The 22,305-nt window shown below is 41.8% G+C and overlaps 1 protein-coding gene across 3 annotated transcripts in view; it reads right to left on the bottom strand.

Annotated features, from left to right (window-relative positions):
* il10rb (interleukin 10 receptor, beta) overlaps positions 1-22,305 on the bottom strand; it is an 86,246-nt gene that overhangs the window by 12,226 nt on the left and 51,715 nt on the right. For all 3 annotated transcript variants that reach the window (XM_088315900.1, XM_088315902.1, XM_088315901.1), the window contains 2 exons: positions 19,952-20,105; positions 19,512-19,669 (listed from right to left, as the gene is read on the bottom strand). In XM_088315900.1, coding sequence (XP_088172026.1) covers positions 19,512-19,669; positions 19,952-20,105 — 312 coding nt within the window. The remainder of the gene's footprint in view (positions 1-19,511; positions 19,670-19,951; positions 20,106-22,305) is intronic.

Below are 22,305 nucleotides of genomic sequence, written 5' to 3'. Positions count from 1 at the left end.
AGGCCTGGTCTATGTGGCCAGGGTGAGACGTGAATAGAGTGAGACTTCTGGCAGTGACCCATCAAATAATGTCGTCATTACACAGCTGTTTCAGTTGGCCGTCCACAAGGGCGTGTCCCTTCCGGTTGCAGACATCATGCGAAACAGTCCATCAATGAAAAAAATGCTAATCGGTCTAAGTAGAACACATTTTGTACATAATTTTGAACGACATCAGAAAAGGAAAATATGGGATTGGATTAAGGAGCGTTACTAAAAATTGTTGTACTTGCAGGTTAAGGAGGCTAAGAGAGATAAAAAATATTAAAACAAAAAAAGGGGGAGCAGCTAAGGCAACAGCCGACGCATGCGGCTCCCATTGGACCTGCTCTTTCCACTTCTGCTGCTTCTAGGCAAAGTTCGGGTGACGCTGCGCCACAGCAGACTGGCTGTCCATAGCAGGGCGGTCGACGAGGTGGGGATTGCAGTAACAGAGGTAGGGGTGGTTATAGACAGGGGTTGTGAGTGGGGTGTGCTCTTGCTGCGGAGTGTGGGGTCACTGGGTGATGAGCTGTCCATACCGAGCCACTTTCTGAAATCTGCCATCCTCTGCTCCGGTGCCATACCTGTCACAAAGAGCTCCACCAGCGCAGGGGGCGCCACCGTTACCCACTCCCAACGCACTCTGGACACCAACCCGCTGGTATCCCATTCCATGACAGGGGGCCACGGAGCTTCAGCATTCGAGGACTGGCAAGTCCCTGCATTCCGGGGACGGTGGATGGACAAGTTTTCGATGGTGCTGGATACTGGGGTGGATATTCCACGCGCTGTGAGCTCCTTCCGCATCTCCCAGTGAGCAACAGCACTATCCTCCTTGTGGACTCTCGAGATTGCCTGAGTCACTGCCATTGACTGAACAAACACTGGAATTCGAGTGGCATTCCCGGATGGGACTGAACTTAACTGTGCACATCCGTCGGGGGGAGCATATGTCGTGCTCTCTTCCTTCCCAGTGGCTGAACTGAACTGAAACATCTGAGGGCAGCTCTGTAACCTGGTTCTCCATCCTCCCGCGGTGGGTATGCCCTGTTCCTGCTCTGGTCTGAGTGGTGTAGCAACCTCCACCCATTCAATTCACCAAATGACACATTACATTGTACATGTGATCACACACATGATTTGGTTTATCAAGATTCATTCATCCAAATTTAGTCAAGAGTAAATCTTAAATTAGGATTGTATTTGTATTTGTTATGTCTACCGGCGTTGCCTCGCATGTGTGCCTTGTCCCTGAGCAGCGGAAATGGTATGAATTGTTTACTTTCGCCGAGCCACAAATCACATTGACTATCTATGTGCGTCATCATACTAAAGCTCTAGGCCCCATAGTTGATGAATACTCCGCGTCACTATCAGGATATCATACTTCAGCACCCACTACAAATTCTTCGGTTTTGGGAACATCACTAAATTTCAAAATTTCCCGAGAAGGGTCACTCGGAAGAGGTAATTCTGTGTGTGTGTCTCTGCTAGAGGAGTTGTGGACGCAGGGCCCGACTGATTTGGGGCTCGGCTCCACAGCTCCGCGATTGTTTTTACTGTCTCTACACCCTCCCCCAGTTGACAGAATCAGTGGGGGCACGGCCTGGAGGTGGACGGAGGCATTTGGGAGACAATAGGAGGTGAAGACTGCAGCGGTCTTGGATCTGTCTATGTCTTGGAGAGCACCTATTCTTCCCGTAAAAAATGGTTTAATTTGGTATCTGCGTTATTATAGTTTTGGGATTTTTTATTTTTTATTTTTACATTTCATTTGGGTTGCTTTAAAGATTTGACAAAAAACGGTCAAAATTGGATCGTTAGCTCGGGTAATCTTAATTGGTAATCTCTGAACACAGTCAGATATTTGAACTCAGTGAACTAAATTTTATTTTATTCAGGAATGATTTGGCTATGTTGCGAAGCCAAATTCTAATATTGTGCCATATTAGCTGCATATCATTAGGACATTATTGCGAACCAACACTGCTAGTGGTGATTATCAGCAAAACAAAATTTATATGTTGGAGAATTGTTTCTGGGGGCAATGCCTGTGAGGATGCCACGGTCTAGATTATATTCGAAGAAAGCTTTTACAACAGTCTGGGAATTGAAGTAGATATAATATTTGGTGGGTTTACGTTAATTACAATAGATTATTCAAGTGACTGATACAAGCTTCACAAACAAATTGAAAAAGGTGATTGAATACAATTAATCATGGTATTATTGCGATTATTTAGCATGCATTTTTTTTGAAGGATTGTATAACGATTGCTGGCATTATTTTAAACACTTATGGGACAGAAGGTCAATTATTTAATTTAGCAGGTTCATATTTACAAAATATGTTAAACATTAATTAAACAAAGAGCATTTATCAAATGAAAGTACGGTGCAATTACACACGTAAGGTCGTAAGTGGTTCCATTACTCACAACTTCGACCCGCACCGGAGTTCTTTCCCCGCTATGGTGAACCTGAAGGTTGACCGCCCGGACCAGGTCCAGAGAGGGGGAGATACTGACCAATTGAAACACATACAAATCATACATAAAAATGGACACGGCTGTCCTTTTTCTTATTATTTCTGGATGATAGGCTCGCTTTCTACGCTTTTAGTATGTTTGCTTCTGATGTATGAGACTGTTTTTCAGACAGACGGAGTGGAGACAAAAATTGTGATGTTACAGTACCACTGCAACCAGACGGTCATGTACGAGGAATGGGAGGACAGCTCGGATAGGTTGACAGACGCACAGGTGATAGTTTTATAAAATTTGTGACCAAGACCCAGAGGTTAGTATATATGCAAAATCATTCAATCACACAATTGATTTGGAGAATTTAAAGGAACGATTGCACAATTTTGAATCATATGAGATAACCAAATGGCCTCCCCAGCGCATGAAAAGGGAAGTAAAAAACAATAAGCAGATACACGGGGGTGACAAGCCCTGGGTGCCCTGGTTGGTGCGATGGGCTTACAATCATTCTGAGTCACAGTGGCTCCGGATACAACGACAGATTAAGGCCATATTTTCCTGTTGTCATTTGCGAAAATAAAACTATGACAGGTCAAGACCAACCACGTTTAGGCGATTATGCACAAATAAAAAGAGTCAAGGTAACAGCGGTTGTTTCTGTGGATGATTGGTTTTCAGTCCACACACGAGTAACCGCGATGACAAATAATGGGCTATTGATGGCGGAGCAGGCCGCCAAGACGGTGAATGAGACGTGCCTCGTTTGTTTAGGACCACGTCCTCTTTTGAAAGTCGTCGCGTCAGATATCGTAGGGCGGACGTGTATAATACCATTTATGTACAATACAACCTTAAAGGGAAATTGTACGTATCTGGACCAAATTTTCCCGCTGACAACCCCCGAGAAACAAAAGCCCACTTTTTATGATAAGGTGGCCAAGCAAAATTTTACGTGTTTTAAGTTGAATGGAGCAGGACACACAATCGGACAAATATCGTGGGATTGGTGTGAAACGAATGTGTCTCTTCCAACAGGATCCCCGCTTTCCCGTGCAGACGTCTGGTTGTGTTGTGGTGGGAAATTTCTGTACGACAGGCTGCCGACCAATGCCTCTGGCAGGTGTGCCCTGGTGACCTTAATTATGTCGGTGAGTGTGGCACCTGTAGATTTGGACCAGTTAAATTGGGATCAACTCAATCAAGTCTTCCCGATATCCTGTTTGGATAGACAAAAAAGAGGCCCGAGAGATTGGTTACAACAGGGGGACCCCACTTACATTGATGCAATAGGCGTGCCAAGAGGGGTCCCGGACAAATACAAATTGGCAGACCAAATCGCATCAGGGTTTGAGAGCATTTTTGTTTGGGTGACCCCAACCTTGACCCCAAAGAAAAATGTGGATCGGATAAATTATGTTCATTATAACGTTCAGAGATTGAGTAATTTTTTACTACAGAAGCTTTAGAGGCGGGACATGAACAATTGTCAAGAACTTCATTAATGACGTTTCAAAATAGGATTGCTTTAGATATGTTATTGGCTGAAAAACAAGGAGTGTGCGGGATATTTCGGGATCAATGTTGTAGTTTCATCCCAAACAACACGGCACCGGATGGGCGTCTCACCAAGGCATTGGAAGGTTTGCAAACTTTGAACAAAAAGATGAAAGAACATTCAGGTGTAGATTCGGAAATGTCAGGATGGTTGAATGTCTTTGGTAAATGGAAAGGTCTGATTAGCTCTATATTAATCTCAGTGGCAGTATTCACAGCTATTATGGTGCTTTGTGGATGTTGTTGTATACCTTGTATCAGATCTCTTACAGTTAAAACCCTCGAGCGCACCTTGGGCCCGCTGCCACCGAGTGGCAAGTACATGATGATCCTCGTGTCTGACCCACAGCCGGTTCCTCTGGCAGCCAGCAGGTCCATAGGGTTCAGCGGAGTAAGTGGTAATGGCCTCAGTTGTCTGAGGCCATGAGAGGGAATAAAATTTTTATATATCATTCTACGTTTTTATTTTTTACTGTTTTCATTATTTTTTTATTCTCATTTGAAATAAACTTTAATATATCATTCTACGATTTTATTTTTTACTGTTTTTATTATTTTTCTTATTATTTTTCTATTCTTATTTTAAATAAACTTTTATATATATCATTCTATGTTTTGTTTTTTTTAACTGTTTTTATTATTTTTCTATTCTTATTTTTGTGGGGGTGATGGCCTCAGTTCGCTGAGGCCACGAGGGAATACAATTTTTATATATCATTCTACGATTTTATTTTTTACTGTTTTTATTATTTTTCTTATTATTTTTCTATTCTTATTTTAAATAAACTTTTATATATCATTCTACGTTTTTTTTTTTTAACTGTTTTTATTATTTTTCTATTCTTATTTTTGTGGGGGTGATGGCCTCAGTTCGCTGAGGACATGAGAGGGATTAAAGGATTTTATACATTTGACTATAAAGGATTTTATACGATTGACTACAAGTTACATGTATTCAGTTTAATGCAATAAAGATATTTGCTGATAGTGCTTTGATTTAATGTGCGGTGGAAGGTCAGGGCAGGCTGTGTGAAGTGCATGGGTGGTAGATGTTTTGTGCAGGACGAGCCGCACGTCTGGAAACTGGGTGTGCTGACAGAACATTCCAGACATCAAGGACATCAAGGCGCTGTTGTGTGAGATGGTCAGACAGTCGACCGTGAAAGTGGAATAACAGATCCAGTGGTTCATGGGCAGTGGAGCGCACAAACAACTGCCTTGGCGCGCGCCCATGGGAAGAGCCGACACGCTACCCTGCGGGGTGAAGATATCCAATAAGAGAAAGCTAAAGTTAGTTGCAGATGACACATAGCAAATAGGAGAGTAGTAGGATGTATTTGCTTTGTTTTGTTGAAATGTATAAATGATCCTGGGCAACTCGAGGGAGGGGCGGGGGGTCGTCTTCTGTTGGGTACAGAGGCGCGCGAGCTGTAATCGAGCCCCAGGCTTTGTACTAGATCTCCTGTTAGGAATAAATCCGCTCCCGTGTGAAATCGCCGGCTTCCTGGTCATTTCTCTCTCAAAACGAGCGTGCATAATTGTTGGATGAATGTAAGTCGTGTTTGGTTAATGGAGTCAGATAATAGTTAAAATTCCAACACTAAAAATGTATTTCATTGCCATGATCAGATCAACTATTGCAACATGTTGGTGGTCTCTCTTGGTGTCACAGCAACATTCAACTTTTGACAATCTTTTTTTTTTTTTACCCAGAGTTTTGTTTTACCCATATATGACTGTACAGCAGTGCTTTGACATCAATTATCTCAAAACAACTTTTGAAAATTAATCTGGACCAGCCCAGCAAAAAGACAATTTGTTTTATTTTTGATAAAAATGTTGCACTTAACAGCATTGTACTGTATAAAAGCACAGCAACTACAAAATACCATGTAAACAATATATCATTGTTAATTGTAATGCTTTTGTGACGGAGCACCGCTGAATGACGTCACTCCATCACAGTATCAGCTGTTTGTTGCCGTGGAGCTACGCTCCATTCAGACTGTTCCCGCGGACCCGTGCAAGAGTCCGGGGTCACACTTCTGATAAAGACTGTTTTATCACTGCCTGGACAATTCATAAAACTCATTACTGATGTCGGGGGTGCACACTCGACACTCGCTCGACACGGACACTCACTCGACACACACACACGCATACACGCATACATGACAAAACACGCACCTGCATTCTGCCGCCTCGTTGGACACGTCATATGAAGCAAATCAAGGCAATCCGTATCGTGCCTTAAATGGCGATCGGTGGCGGAAGAAGAGGTCACCTGACTTTGAGACTGAACCATTTTAGCCAATTAATGTATTATTTTGTAGTAATTTGACAGATGTTATATGAAGAGCTTTTTTCAACTTGCCTTTATTATTTGTGAATTTTGCTTCCCATTTAGTTAACAGAGATTGAAATTGGACTATGAATACTATTATTATCATTATTATAAATGCCAATATCTTAAATGGTTTGCCCGGAGGGAGGTGCTAAGGATATTTAAGGAGTTCCAAATTCATTTGTCAAGGAGACTGAGCCTAGTAACATTGTGGGTGACTAGCTGCTGCAGACCGTAGGTGAACTGAGCTAAGTAGAAGCCAGTGTTGAATTTTCAATTGTAAATATTTTCTCTTTCTTTTGGGTTGCTTTATTTTTGTTATTTTGTCACTTGAGTCCTCACTGTAAATATCTTTTCACCAATTGGGCAATTCTTATGGAAATTAAAACTCACTGAACTTCATTTTTTTAACTGTGACATCATTTTCAATTTTTCGACGAACGAACTCGTGACATCTTTTGATAGTTTTTCACTGAGACAAATTTCACTGAACCGTACTGTAGCATACATACTGAATAAAAGCAGTAATAATGTGATGAAATGAAATGTGAACTATTTTAAATCTTTAAATGTAAAGAAGTTAATTTTTCACTGAGAATTTTTTACTGCATGAAAAAGAGAGCAACGTAACAGGATTTTAAAAATATAACATATTTAAATGTAAAATACTTTTTCACTTAGATTTTTTTTTGCACACTTAAGTTGATTTTTGCTGGACCTTTTGTTTTAATTGTTGCCTTTTTCACAAAGCTTTTCGGCACTTTCATCTGAAGGGACTTTCAATAAAAATCTGTCTGAGGACCATTGTTTAATCCGAGCTTTCAAAATCTTCTGAAAATGAGTTAGGCAACTGTCATTAAATAGAACCAATGCACAAACAATTGCAACTTTTTCTGGATGTTTTGTTTTCAATCAAGTCTGAAACTCTCTCCCACGTTCCCTAAATGTCCTTTAGCTCACATGTTGAGGTAACGTCATCTGTCTCCTGCGTGGTGCCAATTTCCTGAACTTGTGCATGAAGGTTATGTCGATGATCTTAAAATAAAGGACTGCAGTATGAGTCTGGAACAAGTCAAGAGCTCATGCGGACCCACCGTCAATGGTTTTAAACCCCAACTACTTTCATGTCCTCTTTAACTACATCCATAAACCTCCTCTTTGGTCTTCCTCTAGACATATTGCCTGGCACTTGGAAAATCAGCATCCTTCTGCCAATATACTCACTATCTCTTCTCTGGACATGTCCAAACCATCTCAGTCTGGCCTCTCTGACTGTATCTCCAAAGCCCCTAACATGTGCTGTCTCTCTGATGTACTCATTCCTGATCCTATTCATTTTGGTCACTCCCAAAGAGAACCTCTGCATCTTCATCTCTGCCACGTCCAACTCTGTCTCCTGCATTTTTTTCAGTGGCACTGTCTCCAGACCAGACAACATTGCTGGTCCCACCACGGTTCTATAAATCTTTCTTTTCATTTTAGCTGAAACTCTTCGATCGCACATCAGACCCGATACTTTTCTCCACCCGTTCCAGCCAGCCTTCACATGCATCTTCACTTCTTTTCCACACTCTCCATTGCTCTGGACTGTAGACCCTAGATACTTCAACTCCTCCACCTTCTTGGTCTCCAGTCCTTGTAAGCTCAGTCTTCCTCTTGGGTCCCTCTCATTTACACACAGATACTCCGTCTTGCTGCAGCTAATCTTCATTCCCCTCCTTTCCAGTGCAAACCTCCATACCTCCAGCTTCTCCTCCACCTGTTCCCTGCTCTCACTACATATCACAATGTCATCTGCAAACATTATGTTCCATTGAGATTCCCGTCTAACCTCGTCTGTCTTCCGGTCCATTACCATAGCGAACAAGAAGAGACTCAAAGCTGATCCCGGATGTAGTCCCACCTCCACCTTGAACTCCTCCCTCACACCTACAGCACACTTCACCACTGTCTTACAGTCCTCATACATGTCCTGCACCACATGAACATACTTCTCTGCTACTCCAGACTTCCTGATACAGAACCACAGTTCCTCTCTGGGCACTCTGTCATAAGCTTTCTCCAGATCTACAAAGACACAATGCAGCTTCTTTTGATCTTCTCTGTACTTCGCTATCAGCATCATCAAAGCAAATATTGCATCTGTTGTACTCTTTTTTGGATATAAAGCCATACTGCTGCCCACAGATGTTCACCTCTTCCCTCAGTCTCGATTCCACCACTCTTTCCAACAGCTTCATTGCGTGGCTCATCAGCTTTATTCCTCCGTAGTTGCCACAGCTCTGCCCATCTCCCTTGTTCTTAAAAATGGGCACCAGCACACTTCTCTGCCATTCCTCGGGCATCTTCTTACTGCCTAAGATCCTGTTGAACAACCCAGTCAGAAATTCCACTGCTTTCACTTTCAACGTCTGCTGCATGTCCCTGCATTCCTGTCTACTTTCTTCAGTCATCTCACTGTCCCACTTCTTCTTAGCTAACCTCTTTCTCTGGATCCATTTCTGCACCTCCTCATTCCAACACTAAGTCTTGCTATCTCCTTTCCTTCCAGATGACACACCAAGGACTTTCCTACCGGTCTCCCTGATCACATTTGCTGTAGTTGTCCAGTCATTTGGGAGCTCCTCCTGACCAGCAAGAGCCTGTCTCAACTCCTTCCTGAAGGTCATACAACACTATTCCCCTTACTCCTACCTCCACTCTTGTAGGTCACCCTATGTTACTGCCTCTTTTGTAAGAAAGTATTCACAACAGCCATTTCCATCCTTTTTGCAAAGACAACCACTATCTGTCCTTCTGCATTCCTCTCCGGAATACCAAACCTGCCCATCACCTCCACATGACCACTGTTTCCTGCCCCATCATATCCATTGAGCTCTGCACCAATGACAACTCTCTTATTTCTAGGGATGCTCTCAATCATTTCATCAAGGTCCAACCAAAAGTTCTCCTTCTCCTCCAGCTCACAACCTACCTGTGGCGCATACCCACTAACAACGTTGATCATCACACCTTTGATTGCTAGCTTCAGGCTCATCACTCTATCCGACCCTTTTTTTTAATTCCAGTATGTTCCTGACAAACTCCTCTTCCACAATAAATCCTACTCCATTTCTCTTCCTATCTCTACCAGGATAGAACAACTTGAACCCTGCTCCTAAACTTTTAGCTTTTCTCCCTTTCCACCTGGTCTCCTGAGTACATTGTATGTCCACTTTCCTCCTGTGCATCATGTCAACCAGCTCTCTCCCTTTCTCTGTCATAGTTCCCACATTCAAAGTCCCTAGTCTCACTCCTAGACTCTTTGTGTTCCTCTTCTCTTTCTTCCTTCAAACATCTTCCTCCTTGCCTTCTTCAACCAACAGTATTCCAATTTCCACCAGCGTCTGGTGGCCTCGACCGATTCAGTATGAAAGTCATATATTTGATTTGCATGTTTGATTTGGCCAAAGTTTTACGTCGGATGCCCTTCCTGACACAACCTTCTGTATTTATCCGGGCTTGGGGCCGGCATAAAAAGACACTGGCTTGTGCCCCCTTATGGCTACATTAACATAAGTGTCTTGAAGATAACTCTAAAGTGCACTGGGAGCAGTGAAGAGAGGCTAAGATTGGGGTGATGAGATCTGTTTTCCGAGCGCCAGTTAAAAGGCGAGTGGCAGCATTTTGGACCAGTTGGAGGCGCTTGAGCGGGGACTGGCTGACTCCAAAGTAAAATGCATTGCAGGAATCTAGCCGAGATGTAACAAATGCATAGATTACTGTTTCTAAGTGCTGTTGGGAAAGAAAGGGCTTCACTTAAGCCAGCTGCTTAAGATGAAAGAAGCTGGCTCGAACAACAGCACTGATCTGCTGATCTAATTCCAAATAATGAAATGACTTTAGATAGATTATTGTTTGAGCCTTCCATGACTATTCATATTAGAGCAGGTCGGGCTGCAGGCGAATAGTGAGCCTGTAAGGAAGGGTATGGAGTCTGTAAGGCTAGAGCTAACTAGCGCTATGCTAGACTTAGACAACACACATAGCTTTTCTTCTAGATTTGAGCGCTACACACCATACGCTGTTACATCTCATACTGATATCATTTCTACTGAGGTGGCAATACATGATGGGTTTAAGCATTCCTCCTCGGTCGGTTTTATTGACGACGAGCCGTTCTCTCAAAATAATAGCACTCGAAAGCTGGTAAATAACTATCGGATTCTGACCGTCAGAATTTCTCGCCGCGTTTATAGTCGCTCGAGGTACAATCCGGGACCTAGGCAAGGCAATCTCCTTAATATTATGACGAGGAGTCCTGTTGCGCGGAATAACTTAGATAGACCGATTTTACTGAAACTCGGTTTTTTAAATATTAGATCGCTTTCATCGAAAGCCTTGTTAGTTAATGACCTTACTAGAGACCATAATCTTAACATGATTGGTCTTTGCGAGACCTGGTTAAAACCAAATCAGTTTTTACCGCTAAATGAGGCTTCGCCTCCAAACTTCGTGAGCTCGCATGTTGCGCGCCCTCAAAAGAAACGCGAGGGTGTAGCCCGCATTTCCGAATCTAACCTAAAACTTAGTCCTCGTTTTAGCAATTCCTTTAAAACATTTGAAGTTCTCATTATGCGATCCTCAGCTGAGCTGCCGTTTTATCTTGCCGTTCTTTATCGTCCACCTGGCTCTTACTCCGGCTTTTTAGATGAATTTTCGAATTCGTAGCTGATTTAGTAACTCATGCGGATAATATACTTATCATGGGCGACTTCAACATTCATATGAATCTCCCGTCGGAACCACTTACCGTGGCGTTTCGGACAATCATTGATATGTTTGGGTTCACGTAAATAATAAATGAAGCAACGCATATAAATGGCAACACGCTAGATTTGGTATTAACCCGAGGCTTAGCATCTTCAAAAATAATTGTATTACCATATACCAGTGCTATATCTGACCATTACTTTGTCAAATTTGAAGTCTTGGCTCATTGTCATCGTTCTGACCATAATCAAAATTATAGCAGCCGTAACATTAGCTCCTCAACCATCGTTGCGCTCTCTGAGCTACTCCCTTTAGCAACTGCTTCGTTTCCTAATTATATTGGTACGATTGATGATCTCACAAACAACTTTAATGTCGCTTTGTTAAATGCGCTTGACTCCGTCGCGCCTTTAAAAACAAAAACTCGTCCAAAGAGGCTTACAGAGGAAACGTGCATACTGAAACGATCTTGTAGGAAGCTTGAGCACAAATGGCGTGCGACCAAACTTGAGGTCTTCCGTCAGGCATGGTGCGATAGTTTACTAATATACAAAGAAGCGCTTAATCTTGCCAAAACTAATTATTATTCTAGATTAATTGTCTTGCATAAAAACAACCCTAAATATTTATTTGATACCGTAGCAATGCTAACGCAACAGCGACCAACCTCGGATAGCTCTTCCTATTCAGCTCACGATTTTATGCAATTTTTTACTCAGAAGATAGAATGTATTCGTGATGAGATTAAAGACACTGTTCTTAAAATTCCGTCGAATTCCGCAATAAATGGTGTTAATAGGGACATTAGGGCTGATAACTGTCCGATAACCTTATGTCAATTTAAAAAAATATCTCTTGAGAGCCTAACAAAATTGGTTAGTGCGGCAAAACCAACTTGTGTGCTCGATCCGCTTCCTGGCAAACTAATTAAAGAACTGTTTACGACCCTAGGACCGTCTGTTTTAAATATAATTAATCTATCCCTTACCACGGGTGTAGTACCAGCAGCTTTGAGGACCGCCGTTATCCGACCGTTACTTAAGCAACCAAACCTTGACCCAGAGAGTCTCAACAACTAGAGGCCGGTTTCAAATCTTCCGTTTATTGCAAAAATCTTGAAAAAGTCGTAGAGCAACAACTTAATGAATATATGACTGCTAATAATCAATTTGAACCTTTCCAATCGGGTTTTAGAGCCGACCACTCTCCTGAGACGGCCCTTGCTAAAGTTACTAATGATCTTCTCATAGCTTTGGACGCAGACACCTCATCAATATTACTCTTGCTCGATCTTAGTGCCGCTTTTGATACCGTTGATCATAACATATTATTAAAACGCCTTGAAACGTGTGTTGGCATTTCAGGTTCAGCGCTTTCTTGGTTTAATTCGTATCTGTCGGAGAGGACGCACCGTGTAATTCATGGCAATACGACTTCGGATCTTTGTAAGATCACATGTGGAGTTCCGCAGGGATCGGTACTTGGACCTCTATTGTTTAGCATCTATATGCTACCGCTTGGTGATATTATACGGAAATATAACATTAGTTTTCACTGTTATGCTGATGATACGCAATTATACATGCCATTGGATATAAAGAATCCGCGCGACTGCTATAAATTAGAGTCGTGCCTTGCCGAAATGAAACAATGGATGTCTTTCAATTTTTTGCGTCTTAACTCAGATAAAACCGAGATGCTCATCATTGGACCAGCGCGTCATCGGTACCTTTTCAAAGACACCACTCTGAATATCGATAAATGTAATATTACCCAAATGGATTCAACAAAAAATCTCGGTGTTATATTTGACGCAACTATGTCATTTCAAATGCACATTAAAAATATTACTCGAACTGCGTTTTTTCATCTGCGTAACATTGCTAAAATTCGCCCAATTCTATCAACGTGTGACGCGGAAATCTTAATCCATGCGTTTGTTACGGCTCGCCTCGACTATTGTAACGCTTTGCTCTCGGGTCTCCCCATGTCTAGTATTAAAAGTCTGCAGTTAGTTCAAAAGGCAGCAGCTAGACTCTTAACTAAGACGAGAAAGTTTGATCATATTACCCCGATATTAGCCAATTTGCATTGGCTTCCGGTCCACTTGAGATGTGATTTTAAAGTTCTGCTACTTACTTTTAAAATATTGCACGGCTTAGCACCTTCCTATCTCGTTGACCACGTGGTACCATATGTTCCGTCCCGAAACCTTCGCTCACAAAATGCTGGTCTTTTAGTGATCCCGCGAGCCAAAAAGAAGTCCGCAGGTTCTAGAGCGTTCTCTATTCGGGCACCAATGATTTGGAATGCACTACCCTCAGATATTAGAGGCGCCACTTCAGTAGAAATGTTCAAAACACTATTAAAGACGCATTTATACTCTTGTGCATTTAGCTGAAATATTTGTTGGCCTGTTTACTGCCGCTTTTTTTTCTCTTTTGTTTTCTTTTCTGCCCCCTTTTCCCCCGGCTGGGGGATTAGGTGACGGTGACCCACTAGGAAGTTTAAGGCATTGACCCACTGGGCATGCACCTGTTCCAGTGATGTCGTCTTCCTGCAGCGCGACATTTGATCAATTTATTTATATACTTTAGCATCTAATTTAATTATTTGTTGGCCTGTTTACTGCCGGTTCTTCTCTTTTCTGCCCCCTCCTTCCCCTGCTTGGGAATTAGGTGATGGGGACATGCTTTGAAGATTACGGCACTGACGAACCGGGAAGGGACCTGCTCTGCCAAAGTCGTCTTCATGCAGCGCCTTTTCTGATTTCCTTATATTTCAGCACTTCATTGAACTACTTGTTAGCCTGTTTGCTATTTCTGTTCTTTCTTTTCTGTTCCCAATTCCCCGAATTAGGTGATGGCGATTCACTTGGAAGTGGCTGTACTGAATTTACACCAACTGACTGGTACAAGATCGAAGGCTCATCTTCGGATATGCTGCCATGGATATTACGGCCTTGGATGAGGACCCACTCCACTGAAGTCATCTTCCTGCAGCACTTCATTCAATTGACTCTTATATTATCTCATCTATTATTGCATAGCATCATTGTATGTGTCAAATGTTGCCCAGTTGGCATCCATTGCAGCCTGGTCATCCTGGAAGGGGGATTCCCCCATCTGTGGTCCCTTCTCAAGGTTTCTCACTTTTCCCCTAATGAGGTTTTTTGAGTTTTTCCTTGCCCTCCTGGGGGTTAAGATCGGGGATGTCGATTGTGGCTATGTAAAGCCCTTTGAGACTGTCTGTGATTAAGGGCTAAACAAATAAAATTGACTTGACTTGACTTGACATAAGATGTTAGGGGGGCGAGGTCAACAGGATTGAGAGTACAAGGGCCACTGGGACCGAACACCATAACCTCCGTCTTCTTTTCATTGAAATCCAGGAAGTTATGTGACATCCAGATTTTGATTTCCTCCAGGCAGGACAAAAGTGGTCTCAAGGAGAAAGTGTCTTTTTTGCTCAGCGGGACATAGATCTGACTGTCATCTGCATAGCAATGGAAGAAAATTCCATGTTTTCGTAGGATGGAACTTAGGGGCAGCAAGTACAACAAAAACAGCAAGGGCCCCAAAACGGAACCTTGTGGGACACCGTACGGTAAAGGGGCAGAGCGGGGGACTCAGTGCAACCTAGGCGAACACAGAAGATCCTACCAGTCATAAAAGGATCTAAACCATTCTAGAGCGCTACCACTAATGCCCACATGGAGCATTATGGCATTATTATTGTGTTTAAAGTCAGTTGCCAGACAAAAACCACCACTATGATCACAAGTTGAAGTTTAGCCTCTCTTCTATGAGCTCAAAACCTGCTATCCTGTGCTAGTGGCACAAGGCTACTGCTGCATATCTAATTAGAGAGTCATAAGAGGTGAGAGTGGGGGGCATGTAGTGCAGTCATCATTAATCCCTTGCCATGTGTGCCCATGCAGTCAGCCACTGAGAATGATGCATGCAACACAGACATTTGCTGTTGTGTTGGCCTTCATTACTTTTCAAAGAAGCTCTCCACTTAAATTTGTTTTTGGGTCATATTTTGGAGGGTGTCACAGCGTCATAAAAATAGACAAACGGGGTTGGGAGAGGCTGTTGACTGCTGACATCCCTGCATCTATGCGCTCCCGCCACGGAGGAAGCAGCCCTGCAGACAACGCGGTGGCCAGCTGACAAAGTTAGAGAACAAGCTAAAACAAGCTTCATCCCCTGCTCGTTCCAGAACGCACAGATGTACTCCACTGTGGCATGTTCAAGACCCTCTGGACTCCTGCTTTCTACAGGTCGTCGGGTGTCCCAGGGAGCTTCGGCCGTGCTGCTATCCACGCGTCCTCCGATGCAGTGTGGATCTCCAGCTTCTGAGAAAACTTCCCAGAGCTTGCAGATCAGGAGTTACGCCACCCTTCTACTCTCACAAGGATAGCCTTGTTAACCGTCCGGTTGTTGATGAACAAAACGTTGATTCTGAGGGAGCTACTTCTTTTTCCAACGACCTGGATTTCCTCTACACAAGTTGGACTAGCACGGGTGAGTGCAGTGCGATGCTCAATCTCTTCCGGACAGCATATTTTTACTTGGACGCTGTGAGAACTTCAGGTCCTGGAGGAGGAACGTTGACTATTTTTAAAAACTATTTTAAATGTATACACTGTACATTGGCCACTTCAATCACCAGCTTTGAAAGTACTTTTTTTGTAATTGTCAGGTCTGTTCCTGTGCTCTAAGATGTCTTTTACCCTCCAAGAACAACAAAGAGTTTCTGAATGACTTCATATCTTCTTGCTGAAATCCTGCTGAAATATGATCCCATCCTGTTTATGGGGAATTTTAATATGTGCTGTCCTGACAAACCATTAGGTTCAATCTAGTGCAGTTCATGTCTAGCAGTTTTGGCCATCATCAACAGCTCTTCTGGTGTAGTCTTCCAAAATTTTAAACATGCTGTGGTGCAAGCCCTGCTTAAGAAACCTGGAATTGATCAATGTGTTCTGTCAAATTTTAGACCCAGTTCCAGGCTGCCTTTTATTGCTAAAATTCTGGAAAAAATGGTGCAAACACAGTTAAAGGGACGCTTCAATGACGTTAACATTGGCACTTATATAATAGGTTTGTATGTAAAAATGACATCAGCACTGTCAACGATGAAGATGACGAAAATATTTCATTAAAGCCTTTCTTTTTCATGACGATAACGAGAAGATGAGCTAAACGTGGTCCGTTGATGACAAAAACATGATGTGACGTACATGAATTTCCGGTGACAACATGAGACGGGCCGAAATTGTTAGCGTGTGGTTCGTCAGGTGCTCAAAATTTATGACATCCCTTCCTATTGGACACGTAATCTGTCTTTTAAAAAATGGAATGCTGGTGCAACCCATCCTTTGTTTGGGCACGCCCACCACCAGGACAACACGAAGGGTGCATGCAAGTAAAGAATATATATGTTTGATAGAGTTTGTAGTTGTGCTACTCTATTAGAACAAGTCTACTACAAGTCTATGATGTTATAATGTTTTTATTTTATGTTGCTTTAAGTGAAATAAAGCCACAACAGTTGCCAAATAAAACATTTTGGTTCTCTGCTTATTTTGGAGCAATGTTACCACTTATCTGTTTGGAATGCATAATCCTCAGTAGTCGATCAAAATGTCTTAGCTACTGGGTGGAAACCTTGTATTCCTATTTTAAAACTAAAACGGACTAAAACCTTTTTGAATTTTCATCAAATAAATTCACAAAAATTAGACTAAAACTTCTTTTTTTGCGTTTCCGTCGACCTTTTTGAGTTTTTTGTCGACTAAAACTATCCCGAATAGGAACGACTAAACGTGACGAAAACTAAAGAGCATTTTCGTCGAAATGACTCAGACTAAATCTAAAATTCCTGCCAAAAACAACACTGGTATAAAAGGGTTCTACACAAGAGTTTGGATTTATTGACATCAAACGTGAGCTCATGTGATCACCTCCACAAAATCAAAAAAACTGTGCCAATCGATTGTCCACTTACACAAGCTGAAGCGGACAATAAAATACAACTTTATTTATATAGCGCATTTCACAACAGCTGGAGCTGTAACAAAGTGCTTTTTATATGGTGTAATATAAATTAGCGGGAAATTAGAAGACAAATTAAAACACAAACACAATAGCATAAGAAAAGCTAAAGAATCAAAATGTGTCTTTAAATGGATTTTAAAAGAGCAAGAATGTGCACACAAACCCCGACTCGTTATATTTCGGACATTCGTTTGTTAAGTGTGAGGAGGCAGCCTGGCATCGATGTTTACACCTCCCACGGATAACAGCTTTTGGTCGCTAATAAGACAACATTAGCACAACAAAATTACCAGTGACTTGGTGCCGGGGATGCCTGGCTATTGCCACTCATGCACGGTCGCGTCCACCACCACTTGCAGGCAATTCATGAAGCTGTAGGCGTTGCGGTACGAGTCAGTGTCGATTTTGGATAAACTCCTCACCGATGATTCCTGGAAGGTCTTCTTAAACGCATGGCGGAGGGGCATCTGCTTTTAGTCAGGGCCACTTCGGGAGCGTCAATGTTCAGCGAACAAAAAGTTCTAGCGGGGACCCCGACTCCACAGCCGAGTGTGGCCGCATTGGAATGCTATATTGACTGGCGTATGTGTAGCTCGGAGCTGTTACATTCCAAAGAATAAAGCGGCGCGTTGTAGTTGCGTCATCTACAGTTGAAGCACTGGTATCAATCCTCATCCAAATAATGTGTGTGTGCGCATGTCTACTCATTCCCACTTCAGTCTCTCTAAATATCCCAACTGGTGCTTTTATGCCATGCATCCTCACCATGATCAGCAAAGAAGCAGTGTGCCCCGTCTTTTTGGTCATTTTGGTGCCAATTGATCACCGTTTTTGGACATTAGAAGCAATGAAAGTACAATGATTTCCAACGGAGAGTTTTTAAATCGGTCCCTTTACTTACTCTTGTCGTACCATGGGGAGAGCGGAAGAGGGTGTGTCCATATTCCTCATTAAAAGTTGGGGTTTTTCAAGTCGTCACTTATTTCCTAATTTCTCCCAATTTATTTTTATTCTTTTTACAATGTTTAATTAATAAACATAAATTACAGTTTTCTGAGCAAAAACTATTTAAACCGAGCTTGTCATTGAAAAAAGGGCCATCTTGGATCTTGTCCTACTTTAAAATCTTTTTTGGATGACCATAATGTCATGGAGGTTTTCCAGGTTTCAAGACTATGCATAGCACAGAGTCAGCCCCTGTCACAAGTTTTGAATTATATCCTCTTGGCAAATGCCACTGGAGACTATGTGTTTCTTGTCTTGTTGGACATAACTGCAGCGTTCCATACAGTGGACCACAGTATTCTTCTGGCTCGTTTACAGCACCAGGTGGGCATAAGTGGTAGCGCCCTAGAGTTGTTCAGCTTCTAATTGGCTGGCAGGACTTTTTGTGTTAACCTAGGTTGTGCTTAGTCTCGCTGAGCCCACTCATATGGTGTTACACAAGGTTCTACTTTGGGGCCCTTGCTGTTTTCACTGTATTTGCTGCCCCTATGTTCCATCCTTCAGAAACATGAAATTTCTTCCCACTGGTATGCGGATGACAGTCAAATCTACGTCAAGCTGAGCAAAAAACACACTTTCTCCTTGAGACCACTTTTGTCTTGTCTAGAGGAACTCAAAACTTGGGAGTCACTGAATTTCTTAAATTTTAATGAAAAGAATACAGAAGTTATTGTGTTGGGGCCCAGTGGCCCATCTATATTCGACCCTGTTGACCTGGACTCCATGGCATCTTATCTGAAGCCAAGAGTCTAGAACTGCCGCAACAGTTGAGAAATACTCTATACAAATAAAGTTGTATTGTATTGTATTTTATAAATAAGAATCTCGACCTGAAGCCAAATGAAAATACAGTCGTCCCCGCACACTCGCAGTTCAGCACCCAGCGATATTTTTGGATTTCTTTCAAATATTTTCAACATTGTAAAATACTTTTGTTGTTGTTCATGGAAAACGTATGAAGAATGCTTCTCAGCATTTTTTGAAGAATTTTATGGGATTCATTTTTTTAATCGTTTTTCCCTCTCTAATGCATTTCAATGGCCATCAGTTTGATGCAGATTTTTGATATTTGTGGATTGGACTGGTCTCTATCCCCCTGCGAAGTAGGGGTTGACAGTAGAACAATTTTAAACAAGGTTAATCTTTCTTTTCAGCCCAGTACAAAATAAACCAGGTTGTTGTGGAAGCCACATGTAAACATATGTATTGACAAATTGACCGGTCAAGGTGTCGCCCAGCTGGGACTGTGTCCAGCTCAGTCATGATCCTCACGTGCGTGCATACCTTTAGGAAAAATGGTGGAAGCTTGATCAATGGATGGAACGTTGCCTTGAAGGTCTCGTAACACCAAAAGACAAAATACAAGAGGAGAAGCACAACTGTACAACCCATCCCCGAAGAGCTCAGGAAGTAAACAAATGTTTTACACCAAGGGAAAGGGCCTGTTGAAAAGTAGAAACAAAAAAGATCACTGTGTGCTTTTAGGTCATGTCATTTGTATCTGCACAGTAGTTTTAAAATAAGGAAAAAAATGTCCACTTTATTTCCTTTTTAATTCAAAGAGTATTAGTTAAGTTTACGTCAAAAGAATATTAACAAAGGATGGTTTAAGATGCAGAATATTGTGTGTGCGCGTGGGTGCGTGTATGCGTGCGTGCGTGTTTGGGGGTTCCGACAGTTATTTAAAACTTCATAAAAAGTAAAATAAAATAAAACATAGTTACCATCAGTCTGAATACAATGTGGCAAGTTAAATTTGCTGCTCTTATCGGGAAGGTCAGAACGTGACTGGACCCGGACACAGTACATTGTCCAAGATTTCAGGTCTGGCAAAATTGCCATGTTAGTATTGGTAGTTTTGATTTGGGGTTGCAGGATCTGAAAGTCAGAGAGATGCAGTTAATAATCACTATGTTCTACAGTACTGAATATATGATACATGGCAAGCCTCGTTTTCTTCCCAGACAAAATAGCTTACAAAGTATGCACGATGTGAGACCTGTCGTATTCATAAGTTACACACCAATACAAATGACATTACAGAACAAATGGCCAACACCCTAGCTGTGTCATATTCTGCATGACAGCACAACTGCCAAAATGCCCAGCCCGTATCAAATACAATCAATCACACTACGCAAGGTGCAGGGTTATAATAGCTCTGGAATTTTCATCATAGTTTGTTTCTATTTCAGGTTATTGTTTTTTTCATTTAGTACAATTTAATTCATTTTCACAGCGGGTTTGTTAGTTTTAATTATAGTATTGAAAATGTTTCGTTTTGAGAATAGTTTGATTAGGTGTAGCAGTTTTTTTTATTTCTTCAAATGTTAAAATAAAAATCACAGTAATTATTCATTTTAAAAAGTTTTTTTTTTTAAATAAATCAAACATAGCTAATGTGGAATAGTGGTCACACTTTAAAGTACAATAAGTGCAGCGTATAATACTGCTTCTGAAGTGAGATGCATCACAACTCCAACATCTTAAATAAAGCTTGGAAGGGCTAGCTTTCCATCCCCACATATGGAAAGCGCTTTGTTACAGCGCCATCTGTTGTGAAATGCGCTATAAAAATTTTATTTTATTGTATTGTATTGTGTTGGTTGACAAGTTGCAAACATCTGAAGTGGATTTGTTGCTTGAATTCCTGTTGAGAAGTATTCCACACATAACACTAAGTGCCCCCCTCTCTCCAAAGTTCTCCACTTGCTCAGTGAGTTTTTATTTTTTCTTTCAACTTTCACTTTTTTTCTGTTTTTCCGCCTTACACTACTAACCAACAATTGTGTCTGGGGAATTACTTCAATTTTACCCAGTCGGGCGGGTTCTAGTGTCCACCGGCTCAGCCTGCAAGGCATGAGCGGTGGCATGTCTCTGCGAACCTAAAACAGGTCGCGACTATACTATTTGGCAATACGGCAAGGATGCACGCCTTGAGAAACTCCTACGAACTCCGAGAACAAACCAAAAAGGGTGTGGTGCCCCCTTATGGTGATTTGATGCAGGCATTAAATCGCGAACGCAGTTCATTTTTTAATTTCTTTTTAGACCAATCTTTGCTACATATTGGTGCCCCATGTAAGGCCTAGTTATGGCCCAAGTAGCGCCAGCTGCGAGGTCCCAATTGTTTTGTAGAAATTATTCTTCTTATTCCTCGCCCTAAAGAATCACATTTTTGAGGCCGTAAACGTAATGAAACGTTTCGCATCTGTACTTCTGTGCTTCTCCTCACAAGAGTGGCAGGGGTATTGGAACCTATCTTCGGGCAGTAGACGGCATACACCTTGAAATGGTTGCCAGCCAATCTCAGGGCATACATACCTAGGGCATAATAAGCATACTGTCGCTACTGTCCGTGGATTACAGTTGTGCGTTTAAACATTATTTTATCAAGAAGACCGTTCATACAATATATATACAATACAATAGATGAAGATGTCTGACCTAGGGATCTAGTACTACATCAAGATGTTTTAAATGGTGAATAAGGTGATGTAAATGCATTCATTGAGTCTTAATTCTTTTAAGATTCAAATACATTATTTTTTAATGTGACATCAATTTCAAGTTACTTCAGGGATGACTGTCAATTTTTCTTTCTTTAATGGCATGCATTTACATAACACACATTCATTCACAACATTATGGACATTTTAATTTGAATAACTATATCGATGATTGACAATTTATTCAGGAGGAGTCTAATCTTTTGAATTGGTATGGAGGCTTTTCGGGAATTGCAAGATTTATTCTTCCAAGTGAGTCTAATAGCAACTTTCCACAGATTCTGATACGGCAATTTTTCCTCTAGGCCAGGGGTGGCAAACTCATTTTTGTGGACGGGCCACATTGTGGTTCTGGTTTCCCTCAGAGGGCCGTTGTGACTGTGACATGTGAACCAATATAAATGTATGATCACCGTACGTTATGACATACACACAACAAATTGGTGGAAAGCCAGTTTTGAACTCAGAAGCCAGTAAGTAATTGTTTGTTCAACAATTCTTCAATTTATTTTAAAAGGGGAGGATTGGGAACAAATAAATTGCAATATCTCACATCTCAATGTTGTTAA

This window comes from Idiotropiscis lumnitzeri, chromosome 14 (assembly GCF_059441095.1).
Source record: "Idiotropiscis lumnitzeri isolate Australia: NSW breed Sydney's pygmy pipehorse chromosome 14, RoL_Ilum_1.0, whole genome shotgun sequence".
Classification (NCBI taxonomy): Eukaryota; Metazoa; Chordata; class Actinopteri; order Syngnathiformes; family Syngnathidae; genus Idiotropiscis; species Idiotropiscis lumnitzeri.
The sequence above is the reverse complement of the archived record's forward strand: the minus strand, read 5'-3'. Positions and strand labels throughout refer to the sequence as shown.